This window comes from Salvelinus fontinalis, chromosome 21 (genome assembly GCF_029448725.1).
Source record: "Salvelinus fontinalis isolate EN_2023a chromosome 21, ASM2944872v1, whole genome shotgun sequence".
NCBI classification, from domain to species: Eukaryota; Metazoa; Chordata; class Actinopteri; order Salmoniformes; family Salmonidae; genus Salvelinus; species Salvelinus fontinalis.
Genome location: NC_074685.1, coordinates 39406000 through 39426221, shown reverse-complemented (window position 1 = coordinate 39426221; position 20222 = coordinate 39406000). Strand labels below are relative to the sequence as shown.

The following is a 20222-nucleotide window of genomic DNA, read 5'->3' as shown; positions in this document are numbered from 1 at the left end:
CAATGTCGAAACGCTGATGGATGCATGTACTCACGTGGTTTTCTCCATACCCTAGTCCTCCCGTCAGCGAGAAACCGTAGGAACCAGGATTCATCAGACCAGGCAATGTTTTTCCCAATTCTCAAGTGTTCAGTGTTTTTCGTTCCTTAGCCCACTGCAACTGCAGTCTCATGTTTTTATGCTGAAACAAGTGGAACTGAAATACCACATTGGGTCAAGGTACGACGAGTTGTGCATTCTTTCATGGGTCTTTGGGCACCAATGTTGTACTGGACTGTCAGTTGACTAACCGTAGCCAGTCTGTTGCTCTGCACAATTCGTGTCAGCCTCCTTTGTCCTCTTTCATCGATGGCCCGTTTTGACCACTGGCTGGATGTCCTTTTTGGTGGTGGACGATTCTTTATACACACAAGGAACTGTTGAGGGTGAAAAACCCAGCAGAGTTGCAGCTCTCGACACACTCAAACAGGTGTGCCTGGCACCTACTACCGTACCCCATTCAAAGGCACTTACATCTTTTTTTTCTTGCCTATTCACCCCCTGAATGGCAACATACACAATCCATGTCTCAAGGCTTAGAAATCCTTCTTCAACTGGTCTCCTTCCGTTCATCTACACTGATTGAAGTGGATTTAACAGCTGACATCAATAAGGGACCATTGCTTTCACCTGGATTCACCTGGTCAGTCTTATGTCATGGAAAGAGCAGGTGTTCCAAAGGTTTTGTCCACTCGGTGTAATTAAATATATGCCATTTAGCAGGATATTTTATCCAAAGCAACTTACAGTCATGCGTGCATAGATTTTACGTATGGATGGTCCCTGGAATCAAAGCCACTAGCCTGGAGTTACAAGCGCCTTGCTCTACCAACTGAGCTAAAAGGACCATTATTCATCATAACAGTAACACACTCAATGTTACACAATGCAGATGGCTAACGTCAGCGAACTCCAAATCCCAGAATGCCCGTGGTACATAAAGGTTATTTTCTGGATCAAAAAGGGGCTTAGCGGGCGTGGCATGGGGCATGGCAGGGTGCATAGCAATGGGCTGGATTTTAGATAACATTTTAGAGGCCCCCATCTTGCGGTGTGGAGAAATGTTTTAATATTTATTCCTGCAATTCTACAAATATCTCCATGGGGTTAAGAAAAAATTTAGTAGTTTTAAAGCTTTCCTGCGTTTCTACATATTCTGCCATGGAGCTGAGAGAAAATTGTACAGTTTTATGCATTTTGCCATGGCTTAATGCGGTGTTCTTTTGCGCAAACATAATAACAAAAATCAATACTGCTAAATTCATTGTTTTGGGAATTTTAGCTTTTATTTTGGTGATTGTTAGTTCTCAAAGATTATAAAAAAATATATAGGTCCATTGTCTTTTCTACATATTTAAAATCTTTATATCTGGTTTTAGTCAGTTAAGTTTACAGTGAAAGCGTTTTTCCATCCCGAAAATGTATTTACAAAAAAATATCATATTTATATACAATACCAGTCAAAAGTTTGGACACACCTACTCGTTCCAGGGTTTTTCTTTAACACATATGAAATCATGTAGTAACCCAAAAAGTGATAAACAAATCCAAAAAAATGTTTAATTTGAGATTACTTAAAGTAGCCACCCTTTGCCTTCATGACAGCTTTGCACACTCTTGGCATTCTCTCAACCAGCTTCATGAGGTATTCACCTGGAATGCATTTCAATTAACAGGTGTGCATTGTTAAAAGTTAATTTGTCGAATTACTTTCCTTCCAATCAGTTGTGCTGTGACAAAGTAAAGGTGATAAACAGAACATATCCCTATTTGATAAAATACAAAGTCCATATTATGGCAAGAACAGTTCAAATAAGCAAAAAGAAACAACAGTCCATCATTACTTTTAAACACGAAGGTAAGTCAAAAGTTTCTTCAAGTGCAGTCGCAAAAACCATCAAGCGCTATGATGAAACTACTGGCTCTCATGAGGACCGCCACAGGAAAGGAAGAAGCAGTTACTTCTGCTGCAGAGGATAAGTTCATTAGACTTACCAGCCTCAGAAATTGCAGCCTAAATAAATGCTTCACAGAGTTCAAGTAACAGACACATCAAAACATCAACTGTTCAGAGGAGACTGCGTGAATCAGGCCTTCATGGTCGAATTGCTGCAAAGAAACCACTATTAAAGGACACCAATAAGAAGAAGAGACTTGGTTGAGCCAAGAAACATGAGCAATGGACATTAGACAAGTGGAAATCTGTCATTTGGTCTGATGAGTCCAAATTTGAGATTTTTGGATCCAACCGCCGTGTCTTTGTGAGACACAGAGTAGGTGAACGGATGATCTCTGCATGTGTGGTTCCCACCGTGAAGCATGGAGGAGGAGGTGTGATGGTGCTTTGCTGGTGTTGATGATTTATTTTGAATTCAAGGCACACTTAACCAGCATGGCTACCACAGCATTCTGCAGCAATACGCCATCCCATTCCCATCATTCGTTTTTCAACAGGACAATGACCCAACACACCTCCAGGCTGTGTAAGGGCTATTTGACCCTTACAAGAAGGAAAGTGATGGAGTGCTGCATCAGATGGCCTGGCCTTCATAATCACCCAACCTCAACACAGTTGAGAGAGTTGAGTGCAGCCAAAATGTGCTCAGCATATTGTGGGAACTCCTTCAAGGCTGCTGGAAAAGCATTCCAGGTGAAGCTGGTTGAGAGAATGCCAAGAGTGTGCTACTTTGAAGAATCTCAAATATAAAATATATTTTGAATGGTTTAAAACTTTGCATTGCGCATGGTGATCTTGGGCTTGTGTGCGGCTGCTCGGCCATGGAAACCCATTTAACGAAGCTCCCGACTAACAGCTCTTGTGCTGATGATGCTTCCAAAGGCAGTTTGGAACTCGGTAGTGAGTGTTGCAACCGAGGACAATTTTTACGCGCTACGGCATTCGGCAGTCCCGTTCTGTGAGCTGTGTGGCCTACCACATTGCGGCTGAGCCGTTGTTGCTCCTATACTTTTCCACTTCACAATAACAGCACTTACATTTGACCGGGGCAATTCTAGCACGGCAGAAATTTGAAGAATTGACTTGTTGGAAAGGTGGGAATTATATGACGTTGAAAGTCGCTGAGCTCTTTAGTAAGTCCATTCTACAGCCAATGTTTGTCTATGGAGATTGCATGTCTGTGCGCTCGATTTTATACACCTGTCACGGCTGTGGCTGAAATAGCTGAATCTACTAATTTGAAGGCCATGACTTTTGGCCACGTAGTGCAGAATGGTTGTCATCTTACGTTTGGGAACTTCACAGACCTATTGATCAAACAACCATGAAAAATGTATGCTCCCTCCCACAGTTGCCTATGCACATCAACAAAAACAAGATCGACAACTAATGCTAGCCAGAGAGAGATGAGCTAAAATCTAACGAGGGAACACTAGATAAACCCCCTCAAACTTTTTCAGCTAGTTGGCCGTCAAAATTGCACTGCTAAACGATGGGGAGTAACGTTAGTAGCCTGTACGTCCTTCTGCAAGTTGTCTGCCACGTCCTGACAACTGAATGGGAACTTTCCTGCCTGCCTGCCAAATACATTGACTGACAACTAAGAGATATGCTAACTGTGGATAAGTTCAGCATAGCTAGCTAGCAACGCGATTCACGTGTCTGTACACTTTCCCTCCGCTGCTCGCTGTAAAACGGGACAAACAAAAGCAAAGCAATTTAAGTTGAATTCAATGATTTGCATCAGCCTGTAATTTCATAGAGTAGAACTCAACTGTTGACTTGCTTGTGTGTCCTATTCAGCCCACAGGCCTTGTGTTTGACACTAGCCAATTAGCCAAGTTATGACTGACTTGTGATCATTGCCCTTGCTAGTTTGATTGTATTGACATTCCCAGCCTTAGTTACAGTAATCTTGTTTTTGTTTTTGTTCAAAATATTGAGTCGTTGAAACTGAAACAGTGCATACTGAATGAGTGGAGGCAGCAAAAAATGTACCAGGCCAGCTGTGATTTACAACCTGATAGCAATATTTTTTGGAGTACCAAGAAAAGTATTGGTGAATTATATTAATCATGCATTGAACTGCATCCATCTATTCTACCAACAATGTATCCATCTATTCTACCAACAATGTATCTATCTATTCTACCAACAATGTATCTATCTATTCTACCAACAATGTATCTATCTATTCTGCCAACAATGCCTTAGTGTACGTCATGGAATGTTGAGTCAAATATAACCTATTTTTAAAACCTCTTATAAAGTTGGTTTAGTAGCATAAACTAGGCATTTTATATTTTTGACTGATAATATGATTGTCTGTTTGTTTCACATTTGCTAAGTAGTTAAAACACTGTCAGTTGCACTTTAAGTTTATATTATGTCCTCTTACTTGTGTCTGAAGGGGGAGACGAACTGGCAGTACTGGCAGCTGTGCTTGTCCTCTCTGGTGAACATGGCCATGGCCGAGTGGCTCCTCTCGTGAGACCTCAGCCCCTGCATGGACATGAAGACACGGTCGCACTGGGCACACGGGTGTCCCCCCGTCAGCCTCTCCATCACCTGGTCAACGGGCAACACCGCCGGCCCAACCACCGGTGACATCCCGACTGCCATCTCTGCCGTCTCCGTGGCAACAGCGGCCCCGGTGACCACCGGGCACATCACAGCGGCCACCGTCGTCAGGTCCTTGGGGACTGACTCCATGACAGAGTCGTCGGTCACCTCTTCCACCTCCCCGTTAGTGAGGCCGCTCTCAGCCGGGATGGTGGACAACGGCACATCTGCGACTTCCTGCTGTTGAAACATTATAAGATTCATATTTACTCTCAATTTCCATTTTGCAAATATGCTCTGGCAGGTAACATGACATCCAGACTCATGTACTGCACTCCGAAATGTTGCCATTGTACGGGAGGTGAGTAACCTTGCCTATGACCTAGGCTTTAGCTCAGTGGGCTAAAACAGTCTTGATATTCAAAGAGGACCTGGAATCGAACTCAGTCAGTCAGACCTTTGTGGCTGTTAATAGATTCCTGAATTATTAGCCATAGAAAACTAACTTTGCCTTCCTGTAACTGTAGACATTAGCCCTGAAGAGGCCTCCTCCCAGGCGACCAGACCACAGCCTGCCCTAAAAATGTTTTGCAACGGGAAACAGAAATGAACATATCTTATTAGAGTCCAAGTTGTTTCAGTCTGTTTTCTTCCATTTCGTGCCTAATGAATACAACCCCAGGCTGCCCTGGTCTGCACGTCCCACTTCCTTGATCTGGGAAAGCACAAAGTGGTTCCTGTCCTGTCCGCTCTCTCTCTCTCTCTCTCTCTCTCTCTCTGTGTCTCTCTCTCCGTGTCTCTCTCTCCGTGTCTCTCTCTCTCTCTCACAGACAGGACAATTAACAGACAGCCAACCAGGCTTTTTATGGCCTACGGGAAGCTCACTATTTCTGCTGAAGGACCTGACCCTGCACTTCATAGGACCATAAATAAGGTAGGCGTCCACAGAGCTGTATCATCAGCCTATTCTCACGCTAGGGGACATACCAGGGCCAGTCACAATGTAAATGGCAAGAGATCTAGTACAAATTAGTACAGAAACATCTAATAGCCTACATGTTCATATGAAACTAATATAGTATCATTATTCCCTTTCATTCGTGTTTCTCTGGCAGACGTCATATCATCACATTAAACACATTTCCAACACACTTATGGCCAAAACTCACCAAAGGCGAGCAGGCATGTGATTCATTTTAGAATGCATCGTTTTTAATTATAACCACCCAACCAGGCGGGTTGTCCGCTTTGATGCCTCTCTCAATTAGAAGGTCTCTCTATTTTCGCATTTTATACCTGATGCTGTAGTCACACAAAACAATAAAGTAAAATAATTCACTCTTTTTTATTTTTTTATTATTTTTTTATTAGAAGAGGTAGCTAAGCGTTGAGGCTTTACCATTCATACTAAATTAGACCAATTCATCCACTTATGTAAAACACAACATCGCTATCGGCAAAGATGATTATAGATATGGACTATCCTGCTAGCATACAGTCAGGCTCGGATTCATTCAAGATACACCAGAGAACATAATTTAGCCACAGAGGATAAATCGTTTCTTTAAAAAAATAACTGTGGATTAAGTTTAATCACAAGCACATACAGGTACCTGCCAAAATGAAGGAAACACCAACATAAAGTGTCTTAAAAGGGTGTTAGGCCACCATGAGCTGCCAGAACAGCTTTAATGTGGCTTGGCATAGATTCTACAAGTGGACCTAAACCACAGTAGGACCTAACTCACTAACGACCATCAGGTCGCTAATGGCCTTGTACTCAGGGCTCTATTGTCCTTCTGACCACTCTGACATGAATGCAAATGCAATAGAATATCCCAGCAGACACTTATTATCGAAACGATACGTGTTTTTAAATCTCACCTCAATGTGATGATCAATATGAGGAAAGAAGTTTAACAGCAGGTTGAAACTGAGTGGAAAACATGGTCGTTGTGGATGTTGTTTCAACGCCTAACACAACGAAATGGACTTTCTAATGATCAATTCAAAACACCCATATGCATTTTAGAGAAATCCTGAAATAAAATAATGATTGGGCCATTATAGACGCGTTACTACAAATTCTAGTAATCACCTTTGAATGAGGACTGTATTACTATGCATACTGACTGGGCCGGTTACCTTATGCTATGATCCAAACGTTCTATTCATGAGTCTGGGAGAGAATGTATAGGCCTAGGCGATGCTGTGGGTTCACTGACTATGCAGGGCGTCGAAGCCTACAATTATAGTTAATTTGTATTTGATATTGAATAGCCTAGTAATAGGGACTTTTTAAAAATATTTTCCCAATTAAAAGGCTGACACATTACCTTTAGCTACAGAATATCTCCCCACCGTACGTTTCCATCTCCTCGCTCTCCTTCATTCCTTTCTCCGGCATGCTGCGAGAGGGGCTGTCAACAATTGAATGATATATGTTTTGTTGTGAATACATTTTACTATCGATGTTCCCGAACAGATTTCACTAGGTTTCCCAAATGAAGCACTGGGTAAATGCAAGAACAGGGTTGGAGAGCCCATGGCATTCAGAGTTTGGGCGGAATATCACCTGTCGGGCAGCGGTTGATGAATGTAGTGAAATAACCGGAGTAGCCTGAATAAGGAACCAGTTGGAAAGTGGCATTCCATTCACTATTTGAGTGCATGTGGATGACATGTCTTTTGGAAACAAATTGCACATCTTAATAAAGACGAGATTAAATTGAGAACAGTGAAAATATGATCACTTGACGAGAGTGTGCAGCCTGAGGCAAGGAACATAGGGCAACCATTTTTTCTGCTACTTTCTCAACTCATCAATAGCCTATAGTTGTATCATGCAGCCCATATATGTTTTGATTTCTAAGACATTCTAAGGTTTGTATCATTCACAACTGAAGTTGCAAACAACTCTAAATCTAGCATATAGGACCTTTTTCAAATGATCACTTTTAAGCTCAAAATAACCACTTCATATGTGCACTCGCTCCAGATGGGGAACATTTATTTTAATCAGCTAAGATCATTTATATTCTTATTACTATAAATCATTTAATATACAAGAATGGCATGGGACTTATAAGCATATATTCTCTGCTAAATGATCTTATCCTTATCTCAGGTCACTGGTCACCATAGCAGCACCCAACCGTAGCACGCGCTCCAGCAGGTATATCTCACTGGTCACCCCCAAAGCCAATTCTTCCTTTGGCCGCCTTTCCTTCCAGTTCTCTGCTGCCAATGACTGGAACGAACTGCAAAAATCACTGAAGCTGGAGACTCATATCTCCCTCACTAGCTTTAAGCACCAGCTGTCAGAGCAGCTCACAGATCACTGCACCTGTACATAGCCCATCTGTAAATAGCCCATCCAACTACCTCATCCTCATACTGTATTTATTTATTTATCTTGCTCCTTTGCACCCCAGTATCTCTACTTGCACATTCATCTTCTGCACATCTACTATTCTACTAAACATCTACAGTGTTTAATTGCTATATTGTAATTACTTTGCCACCATGGCCTATTTCTTGCTTTACCTCCCTTATCCTACCTCATTTGCTCACATTGTACATGTACTTTTTCTACTGTATTATTGACTGTATTTTTGTTTATTCCATGTGTAACTCTGTGTTGTTGTATGTGTCGAGCTGCTTTGCTTTATCTTGGCCAGGTCGCATTTGCAAATGAGAACATGTTCTCAACTCGCCTACCTGGTTAAATAAAGGTTCAATAAAAACATTTAAAAATAATGAACAAGCCTACAGTGTCACGTTGGTATGAAGAGATTTGGGAGAAAGGCGCAGGAATGCGCATTTAAAAAAAAATTAAGCCCAAATTACAGCGTGCCATGTAAAGGCACGGGGACAAAGACCAAACAAACACCTAACAAAACACAGGGTAGAAACCCAAAACAAAAGAGCGAGGAGTACCTCGAGTAAATAACACACGGGACGAGACCAGTAATCATCTGCGCAATCCACAATGGCAGGATAGCCAAAGCACACAGCACAGGTACTCACACGCACCAACAGACATAGTAACAATAACGGACAGCCAAATGGAAACCAAAGGGCACAGTTACGCAAGTACTAATCAGTGGCAATAGGGGACAGGTGTGCGTAATGAAAGTTCCGGAGGGATCCGTGATATACAGCCAATGGCATGGCATAGCCAGATAACATACAGTAGGCCAACTCATATTCCGTTCTTCTGAAACAAAATATCTTCCTATCATGTTTCTTTAGACCTGCCTAAAATAAATAATGGATTTATTGTGATGGTGTATATTAAATTAATTTATTCTACCTTTTTTAACGTAGATGTTCCAAAGGTGCGCATCAGTGGCTTGTATGCAAGGGGACGCTCAACGTGTTTATGTTAATTAACGGTCAATTACAGTGAGACCGGCACACTTTTGCATGACAATAACCGTCTGACAAAATGTAATTACCGCCACAGCCCTAGGCAGCACGCATGCCAAATATAGAACAGCTTGTTGCTTTGTGGCCATAGACATATAGCATAATCCATAGAAGGGTTTTAGAACCTCTTACTCTGGCGATTTGACTGTTAAAATCATGGAAAAACTAATAATGGATCCCCGTCCTGACTTGACTGTGAATTGCCATCTATGTGTTATATTTCTATAGTTAGTTGCGGCTGTAAATTTGCCTATAGCAAACTTCAAAATACAATTGTGGGAAAAATGTACAGTTTGGAAAGCAAATGCCTACTGTTGAAGAGACAAGACTAATCTGTCTGTAGAAGCAATATAAACATTTATTCTCAACAACTCCCAACTTTAAGCGAACAGCGAAAAAAAATTCCAATGTAGCTTATAGGATATTGCCATGACGAGCGCATCGGCCATAACCGGTAAGTCAGTGTGTCACTGTAAAGTTTATTTAGAAGCCTACTATAGCCTGTAATACATTCAGTTGAAGTCGGAAGTTTACATTCACCTTAGCCAAATACATTTAAACTCAGTTTATCACAATTCCTGACATTTATTCCAAGTAAAAAATTACATTTAAGGTCAGTTTGGATCACCACTTTATTTTAAGAATGTCAAATGTCAGAATATTAGTAGAGAAAATGATTCATTTGAGCTTTTATTTCTTTCATCACATTCCCAGTGGGTCAGAAGTTTACATACACTCAATTAGTATTTGGTAGCATTGCCTTTAAATTGTTTAACTTGGGTCAAATGTGTCAGGTAGCCTTCCACAAGCTTCCCACAATAAGTTGGGTGAATTTTGGCCCATTACTAATGACAGAGCTGGTGTAACTGAGTCAGGTTTGTAGGCCTCCTTGCTCGCACACGCTTATTCAGTTCTGCCCACAAATTTTCTATAGGATTGAGGTCAGGGCTTTGTGATGGCCACTCCAACTTTGTTGTCCTTATGCCATTTTGCCACAAGTTTGGAAGTATGCTTGACGTTATTGTACATTTGGAAGACCCATTTGCGACCAAGCTTTAACTTCCTGACTGATTTCTTGAGATGTTGCTTCAATATATCCACATAATTTTCCTACCTCATGATGCCATCTATTTTGTGAAGTGCACCATTCCCTCCCGCAGCAAAGCACCCCCACAACATGATGCTGCCACCCACGTGCTTCACGGTTGGGATAGTGATCTTTGGCTTGCAAGCCTCCCCTTTTTTACTCCAAACATAACGATGGTCATTACGGCCAAACAGTTCTATTTTTGTTTCATCAGATCAGAGGACATTTCTCCAAAAAGTACGATCTTAGTCCCCTCGTGCAGTTGCAAACCGTAGTCTGGCTTTTTTATGGCAGTTTTGGAGCAGTGGCTTCGTCCTTGCTGAGCGGCCTTTCAGGTTATGTCGATATAGGACTCGTTTTACTGTGGATATAGATACTTTTGTACCAGTTTCCTCCAGCATCTTCACAAGGTCCTTTGCTGTTGTTCTGGGATTGATTTGCACTTTTCGCACCAAAGTACGTTCATCTCAAGTAGACAGAACGCGTCTCCTTCCTGAGCGGTATGACGGCTGCGTGGTCCCATGGTGTTTATACTTGTGTACTAATGTTTGTACAGATGAACGTGGTACCTTCAGGCATTTGGAAATTGCTCATGAGCGCTCTGGAGCAGGTTTTCATCAAGAATCTCTCTGTACTTTGCTCCATTCATCTTTCCCTCAATCCTGACTAGTATCCCTGTCCCTGCCACTGAAAACCATCCCCACAGCATGATGCTGCCACCACCATGCTTCACCGTAGGGATGGTGCCAGTTTCCTCCAGATTTGACGCTTGGCATTCAGGCCAAAGAGTTGAGTCTTGGTTTCATCAGACCAGAGAATCTTGTTTCTCATGGTCTGAGAGTCTTTAGGTACCTTTTGGCAAATTCCAAGCGGGCTGTCAGGTGCCTTTTGCTGAGAAGTGACTTCCTTCTGGCCACTCTACCATAAAGGCCTGATTTGTGGAGTGCTGCAGAGATGGTTGTCCTTCTGGAAGGTTCTCCCATCTCCACAGTAGAACTCTGGAGCTCTGTCAGAGTGACCATTGGGTTCTTGGTCACCTCCCTGACCAAGGCCCTTCTCCCCCGATTGGTCAGTTTGGCCAGGTGGCCAGCTCTAGGACGAGTCTTGGTGGTTCAAACTTCTTGTATTTAAGAATGATGGAGGCCACTGTGTTCTTGGGGACCTTTAATGCTGCAGAAATGATTTGGTGCCCTTCCCCAGATATGTGTCTCAACACAATCCTGTCTTGGAGCTCTACGGAAAATTCATGGCTTAGTTTTTGCTCTGACATGCACTGTCAACTGTGGGACCTTATATAGATGGGTGTGTGCCTTTCTAAATCATGTCCAATCAATTGAATTTAACACAGGTGGACTCCAATCAGGTTGTAGAAACATCTCAAGGATGATCAATGGAAACAGGATACACCTGAGCTCAATTTTGGGTCTCATAGCAAAGGGTCTGAATACTTATGTAAATAACTTATTTCTGTTTAAAAAAATATATACATTTGCAAACATTTCTAGAAACCTATTTTCACTTTGTCATGATGGGGTATGGTGTGCTGCAGAGATGGTAGATTGATGAGGAAAAACATTGATTTAATCCATTTTAGAAGACGAAATTGCTCAACCAGAGGCTGCGCTCTTAGTGGCCAGTGATTTTAATGCAGGCAAACTGAAATCTGTTTTACCTCATTTCTAACAGTCACCTGTGCAACTAAAGGTAAAAACCTCTACATCACTTTTACTCCAAACACAGAGATACATACAAAGCTCTCCTTCACTCTCCATTTGGCAAATCTGACCATGACAATATCCTCCTGATTCTTGCTTACAAGCAAAAACTCAAACAGGAAGTACTAGTGACACGCTCAATACAGAAGTGGTCAGATGAAGCGGATGCTAAGCTACAGGACTGTTTCGCTTGCACAGACTGGAATATGTTCCAGGATTCATAAGATGGCATTGAGGAGTTTACCACAGCAGTCACCGGCTTCATTAATAAGTGCATTGATGACGTCATCCCCACAGTGACCGTACGTACATATCCCAACCAGAAGCCATGGATTAGAGGAAACATCTGCACTGAGCGAAAGGCTAGAGCTGCCGCTTTCAAGGAGCGGGACACTAATCCAGACCCTTATAAGAAATCTCAGTACGCCCTCCGACGAACCATCAAACAGGCAAAGTGTCAATACAGGACTAAAATCGAATCCTACTACACCTACAAGCTCGTCGGACGTGGCAGGGTTTGCAAACTATAACAGATTACAAAGGGCAACCTGGCCCGAGAGCTACTCAGTGACCAGCCTACGAGACGAGCTAAATGCCTTCTATGCTTGCGTCGAGGCAGGCAACACTGAATCATTCGTGAGAGCACCTGCTGTTCCAGACGATTGTATGATCACGCCCTCCGTAGCCAATGTGAGTAAGACCTTTAAACAGATCAACATTCACAAGGCCACAGGGCCAGATGGATTACCAGGACGTGCACTCAGAGCATGTGCTGTCCAGCTGGCAAGTGTACTCACTGACATTTTCAACCTCTCCCTGACCCAGTCTGTAATAGCTACATGTTTCAGGCAAACCAGCATAGTCCTGTGCCCGAAAATGTCAAGGTTACCTGATTAAATGACAACCGCCCTATATCACTCACATCTGTAGCCATGAAATGCTTTGAAAGGCTGATCATAGCTCACATCAACACCATCATCTCAGAAACACTCAACCCACTCCAATTTGCATACCGCCCCAACAGATCCACAGATGACGCAATCTCTATTGCACTCCACACGGCCCTTTCCCACCTGGACAAAAGGAACCTACGTGAAAATGCCTTTCATTGACTACAGCCCAAAAGGACCCTGGGTATGAGCAGCTCACTCTGCAACTGGATCCCGCGCACGGCTCCAACACCATCGTTAAGTTTGCAGACGACATGAGGTCTGATCAACGACGATGAGGAGACAGCCTATAGGGAGGAGGTCAGAGACCTGGCAGTGTGGTGCCAGGACAACAACCTCTCCCTGAATGTGGACAACACAAAGGAGCTTATCGTGGAATACAAGAAACGGAGGGCCAAACAAGCCCCCATTCACACTGACGGGGCTGTAGTGGTCGAGAGCTTATCATGGTCCAAACACACCAACACAATCGTGAAGGAGGCCATGACAATGCTTCTTCCACTTCAGGAGGCTGAAAAGAGTTGGCATAGGCCCTCAAATCCTCAAAAAGTTCTACAGCTGCATCATTGAAAGCATCATGACTGGCTGCATCACCGCTTGGTATGGCAACTGCTTGGGATCCGACCGCAAGGAGCTACAGAGGGTAGTGAGTCCGGCCCAGTACATCACTGGGGCAGAACTCCCCGCCATCAAGGACCTCTATACCAGGCGGTGAACCAAAAGGTACCTGAACAGCTTCTCCCCCGAGGCCATCAGACTGCTGAAGAGTTAATCAAATGGCTACCAGGACAATTTACATTGACCCCTTTAATTATTAATTTTTTTCATCTAATTTATTTTGCACTGACATTCTTGCACTGGCTCTACGCACACTCACACTCTATACCCATGCACTCACACATACTGCACAGACACGCCAACACACACACACACACCCACACTATACCCATGCACTCACACACACTGCACTGACACTCCAACACACACACACACACACACACACACACACACACACACACACACACACACACACACACACACACACACACACACACACACACACACACACACACACACACACACACACACACACACACACACACACACACACACACACACACACACACACACACACACAAATGCATATTGGGCATTGTGCATATTGATGCCACAACTCTCTGAATGTCCTTGAGTGTCCAAGCCAGAGCACGGACTTGAACCCGATCGAACATCTCTGGAGAGACCTGAAAATAACTGTGCAGCGACGCTCCACATCCAACCGGACAGAGCTTGAGTGGATCTGCAGAGAAGAATGGGAGAAACTCCCCAAATACAGGGGTGCCAAGCTTGTAGCGTCATACCCAAGAAGTCTCAAGGCTGTAATCGCTGCCAAAGGCGCTTCAACAAAGTACTGAGTAAAGGGTCTGAATACTTATGTAAATGTGATATTTCAGTTTTTTATTTGTAATAAATTAGCAAAAATGTGCTTTGTCATTATGGGGTATTGTGTTTGGATTGATGAGGGAAAAAAACGATTTCATACATACCAGGTGGAAAAAGTGTGTGCAAAATGTGGAAAGAGTCAAGGGGTCTGAACCCTTTCCGAAGGCACTGTATGCTGCTGCTACTCTGTTTACAATGTATTCTGATTGCCAAATTACTTTTATCTCTACCTACATATACATACTGTATAACCTCAATTACCTCAACTACCTCGCACCCCTGTACATTGAGTCGGAACTGGTCCTCCTTGTATACAGCTTCATTATTTAAATTTTTTTGTGTGTTACTATTTCCTTTTTTATTTAGCTCATCTTTTTCTTACTTTTTAACTATTTTTAACTCAAAGCCTTAGGGGCCTATGATTTCTTAATCCGGCCCTGCATACAGTCACTGCTCTGCCTGCATACAGTCACTGCTCTGCCTGCATACAGTCACTGCTCTGCCTGTACAGTCCTTTCCATCCACCTCGCTCTGCTTGCTCCGCTCACCCGCTTCTCGTGAGTTTTTCGCTTTAGTTGGGGGCAAATTTCCAGCGTTTTTGGTATGAAAGTGGCTTCTCTCGCTCTCTCTATCCTATAATATTTTTTTTGGGGGGGGTAAAAGAAACATACAAACAACAATTTACAGACACCCCTATCCTTAGTGCCTGCATTGTTTGCCACGTGGACTTAAATTGTACCAATTCGTTGTGTTCTCAATCGCCCATGCTATTTCAATAAGTCATTCAATCTTTCCATTGTGTTAATGATGGTGGATTACGTTTTTAATATATGTTTCTTCAAGATGAGAAGGGAATCGCCCAGCCCATTGGGTATCTCACTACACCCGCATATTCTGTGTTCTGAAATATGCAGACAGACGGATTAAAAGTACATTTGCATAACTTTTGAACTTTATAGCATTCCCAGAAAGCATAGATTATTGAATCGCTGTTAGTTTTAGACTTAAGACATGACTCTGCCGTCGTACTGTAGAACGTGTGAATTTTGTCTCTTGTGTAATAAATTCTATACGTTAGTTTATACTGGATTAAGCGTTCATTTTCGTGAACTGTCATTTCATTAGTTAGGCTCCAACTTTCCCTCCAGCTTGTGCCAACATCAGTTCGTTTTGAGTCAAAGAGTTTATTTTATTAAGAGATTGTCCGTTGGATAGGCTCTCTGCAAGGTTTTGTACATCTTACCTATCATATGAACATCCCTTTCTGACTCAAATAAGATTCCCTCATGGGTTGCTCTGATGATCAAAATATTTCAAATCGAAAATTGTGCGATATGTAACTTTTGTGATATCTATTTCAAATGATCGACGCTGGTCAGTCCAAAATGACTTTTTCATTCTGTAATGGAAATACGTGTATTTCACGTTACCAAGTCATTTCTGGTTTCCATGCCTTTAGGTATCCAGGTTGTGTTTTTAGAGAGTGATGTTGGTTCTTGTAGAATATGTTCAATTCTCTTCTATATTGTTAAAGTGTTCTTAACTATGAAGTTGTTCGTGTTTTTAGCTTGATCCTTCGGAAAATAGACACATAAACGGATTCCGGGGATGAGCGTGCTCATCTTCAACATGTACCCATTGTTCCTCTTTAGTGCATTTAACTATATGTCTCAAGTAAAAGCCTTGGGTAGTGAGGTGATACACTTCCAGGTCTGGAAGGTTAAAACCCCCCTCAGGCTTTCATATTGTTGAGTAATGGAATAACGTTATCTTTGTATATTTGTTGTTTGTTGACACTTATTAACCATCCTAAATATTACATTTTTAATAATCCACAGAGGATTGTTGTAGATTGTGAGTTATTCTTTTTCCTATTTCCATTATTTTGTTATTTTATACCCTGAGATTTTAGAGTATTCTGAAAAGGACTTCAGACATGCCATCTTCTGTATTCAGTGTACAACTGCCTGTACTGGCTTGGCCCTGGTCTGCAAAACCAACAAGGCCTTAATTTGGCTTCTGTCTTGGGTGAGGCGTTAAATACTCAGGCCTGCCGTCCCTTTGCCAAGTGCCTGGCAACCTCATCGGAATACTAATGTTGAAACGGTTACCCGCTGCCCTCAATGTTATGGCCTCTTTTCCCCTTGCCTGCCTGCAACGTTCAGGAGGGACTACCTCGCTTGTTTTCTCCAGGGGAAGTTGACAGACTGTCTACCCAGGGGTCTCCGTTGCAAAAAAAAAAAAAAAAATGGAAACAGAACCCTGCCATCCGTAAAAACAGACTTCGGCAGTGTGGGGTCTCTTAGGGCTGAGAGTCAAAAGTCAAGTCGGACTCAGTAGACACTGTGGATTTTAGGGAGAAGTTGTAGGGGAATTGTATTGTTTGCAAAGCAGCTTCAGAAGTAACCTTTCAGTTACAGCTGAAATCATTTCAAATTCTATTTCCTGTTTTTGAGAGGGTAAGGGCTAAAATTAGTTATGGGATGGAAAAAAACATAATAATACATCATCATTCTATTTGTAAGAAAGTAATTAACAATCTGAATGCACGCACATGAATAATATGCATACAAATCATTAACATTTACAGTGGCAAGAAAAAGAATGTGAACCCTTTGGAATTACCTAGATTTCTGCATAAATTGGCCACCAAGTCACGACAATAGACAAACATAGGGTGCTTAAACTAATAACACACAAACTATTGTATTTTTCTTGTCTATATTGAATACATCATTTAAAAATTCACAGTGTAGGTTGGAAAAAGTATGTGAACCCCCTAGGCTAATCGCTTCTCCAAAAGCTAATTGAGTCCAATCAATGAGACGAGATTGGAGATGTTGGTTGGGGCCGCCTTGCCCTATAAAAAACACACACAACATTTGAGTTTGCTATTCACAAGAAGCATTGCCTAATGTGAACCATGCCTCGGACAAAAGAGATCTCAGAAGACCTAAGATTAAGAATTGTTGAGTTACATGAAGCAGGAAAGGGTTACAAATGTATCTCTAAAAGCCTTGATGTTCATCAGTCCACAGTAAGACAAATTGTCTATAAATGGAGAAGCACTGTTGCTTGTTCAGCACTGTTCAGCACTGTTGCTACTCTCCCTAGGAGTTGACTGCAAAGATGACTGCAAGAGCACTGCGCAGAATGCTCAATGAGGTTAAGAGGAATCCTAGTGTCAGCTAAAGACTTACAGAAATCTCTGGAACATGCTAACATCTCTGTTGACGAGTCTACGATACGTAAAACACCAAACAAGAATGGTGTTCATGGGAGGACACCACGGAAGAAGCCACTGCTGTCCAAAAAAACCCATTTCTGCACGTCTGAAGTTTGCAAAAGTGCAACTGGATGTTCCACAACGCTACTGGCAAAATATTCCGTGGACAGATGAAACTACAGTTGAGTTGTTAGGAAGGAACACAACAATATGTGTGTAGAGAAAAAAGCCACAGCACACCAACAACAAAACCTCATCCCAACTGTAAAGTCTGGTGGAGGGAGCCTCATGGTTTGGGGCTGCTTTGCTGCCTCAGGGCCTGGACAGCTTACTGTCATCGACGGAAAAATGAATTCCCAAGTTTATCAAGACATTTTGCAGGAGAATGTTAGGCTATCTGTCCGCCAATTGAAGCTCAACAGAAGTTGGGTGATGCAACAGGACAACGACCCAACACACAGAAGTAAATCAACAACAGAATGGCTTCAACAGAAGAAAATACGCCTTCTGGAGTGGCCCAGTCAGAGTCCTGACCTCAACCCGATTGAGATGCTGTGGCATGACCTCAAGAGCAGTTCACACCAGACATCCCAAGAATATTACTGAACTGAAACAGTTTTGTAAAGAGGAATGGTCCAAAATTCCTCCTGACCGTTGTGCAGGTCTGATCTGCAACTACAGAAAACGTTTGGTTGAGTTTATTGCTGCCAAAGGAGGGTCAACCAGTTATTAAATCCAAGGGTTCATATACTTTTCCCAACCTACACAGTAAATGTTTACACGGTGTGTTCAATAAAGACTTGTTTGTGCATTATAATTGCTTGTGTATTATTAGTTTAAGCAGACTGTGTTTGTCTATTGTTGTGACCTAGATGAAGATCAAGTCAAATTTTATGACCAATTTATGCAGAAATCCAGGTATTTCCAAAGGGTTCACATACTTTTTCTTGCCACTGTATAGGCGCAAGATTTGTATGCGTAAGGAAATTAAATGCACTAAATATACTAACTTAATTGACTAGTAAATGGTGTAAACAAATATGAAAAACTGGGTAACACTTTACTACCTGTTAGACATAACAGGACGATTCCAATGCCGGAATAAAAACAATTCTTATGAGAGGGCCATGAACAGTACCCAGTAATGCTGTATACTGCTAGAAAGCTCAGATTTTCCCTTTTTTTGGTCCTCATTATTTACTATGAGTTGTATTCACTTTTCCAACCACAAGATGTAGTAAATAGTATGAATCGTACGAAAATATTATGATTTCATACGCTATGAACAACCTATTCATGAAAAATGTGCGAATATGGCCTGACATACATTATGTTTTGGGATAATCTTCATATATTTACAATCAACTTTACAAATGACATCCTATATGATTTTAGCTACCTTATTACTGTAATAAATGATGATAAAACTTGTGGTTAGGGAAAAGTAGCCTTATTTTTGGGTCACGGCTTTTATTCATTCTTGTGTCCCTCCCCTTCTGAAACTCACAAATGTTTAACCATCTCCGCTTTAATCTCCTCTAAAAGTTGTCCATCTGTGAAGAACACAAAGGTTTTGTTTCACATCTACAAATATCTATTTTTTTTTTTTTAAACTTGATATAAAACCATTTGTGTTTGTTGTAGAACGACATCATTTCAAATGTGGATAATTGGGTAATATTTGGTTGAGATGTTGATCAATGAGATTCCAACCTTAAACTTCCAATATGTTATCACTATGCTTTTAACCGTCTAAAACCACATCCAAATTCCAATGGGAAAACAATGTCTGATTTTTGCTTTAGTCGTCACACTTATCACTGCGCGTTCAACTATTTCAAAGTTCAAACGAGAACACAATGTCAGACATGTTGTTTATTGACACAACAGATGAATGTGGTATCCCCGTGCTTCATCTAATAGCACAACCAAACGACCTGGATTGCAGGTGAGAATACATTTCAAGTACATAGCGCAAGTGATCAGTGCTGTTCGAGATTCTGCACAGATTATGATAGCAATTGTAAAGATCTCCACAGACCTATTCTTGAACTTAGATTTTTGTTTGAGATGGGGACATAAAATCCCAACATATAAACTATGAATTTGTAGACAAACTGGAATAAAAGCCAGAATAAGTCAGTGGCGCAGACTGACCTATCCAAGCAGAACTATCCAAACTCCTCCAAATGTTGATATTTGGTTGCACAGACAACCAAACACAATTCAACATCCCAGTTTGTCTACAACTTAATCATTGATATGTCGCATTCACATCTTCATCTCAACCAAACCTCAAAGATAAAGGAAAGGACTAACTCCAATCCAATCAAACGTTAAATGCACTTCAAATAAAGTCACATTTGATTTTGTCCCCTTCTTTCAATGAATCCAACATATTCAGAATTAACTTGAAGCCAAGACCTTATTTGTGTTGTCTGTTTTCTGTGGTTGATTTGAATCGGCTCTTGATGACCTTGCAAAAGCCATAGGCCTAAATAGTATCCTTGATGATATATCACTTATAAAGTACGGTCACATTTAATATTCTCTGTTAAACCTACATTTACATTTACATTACATTTAAGTCATTTAGCAGACGCTCTTATCCAGAGCGACTTACAAATTGGAAAGTTCATACATATTCATCCTGGTCCCCCCGTGGGAATTGAACCCTGGTCCCCCCATGGGAATTGAACCCACAACCCTGGCGTTGCAAGCGCCATGCTCTACCAACTGAGCCACACGGGACCACGCCTACCCTTTGGAATGACTTCGATAGCAACAGTGAATATGTTTAGTTCTTCAGAGA

At 41.8% G+C, this 20222-nt stretch overlaps 1 protein-coding gene across 3 annotated transcripts in view; it reads right to left on the bottom strand.

The window, feature by feature from the left end:
* Positions 1-20222, bottom strand: part of LOC129818871 (zinc finger protein 462-like) — a 91823-nt gene that overhangs the window by 25598 nt on the left and 46003 nt on the right. For 2 of the 3 annotated variants that reach the window (XM_055875159.1, XM_055875157.1), the window contains exon 5: positions 4395-4798. In XM_055875159.1, the coding sequence (XP_055731134.1) occupies positions 4395-4798 (404 nt within the window). The remainder of the gene's footprint in view (positions 1-4394; positions 4799-20222) is intronic. The other variant, XM_055875158.1, reaches the window with a different exon arrangement.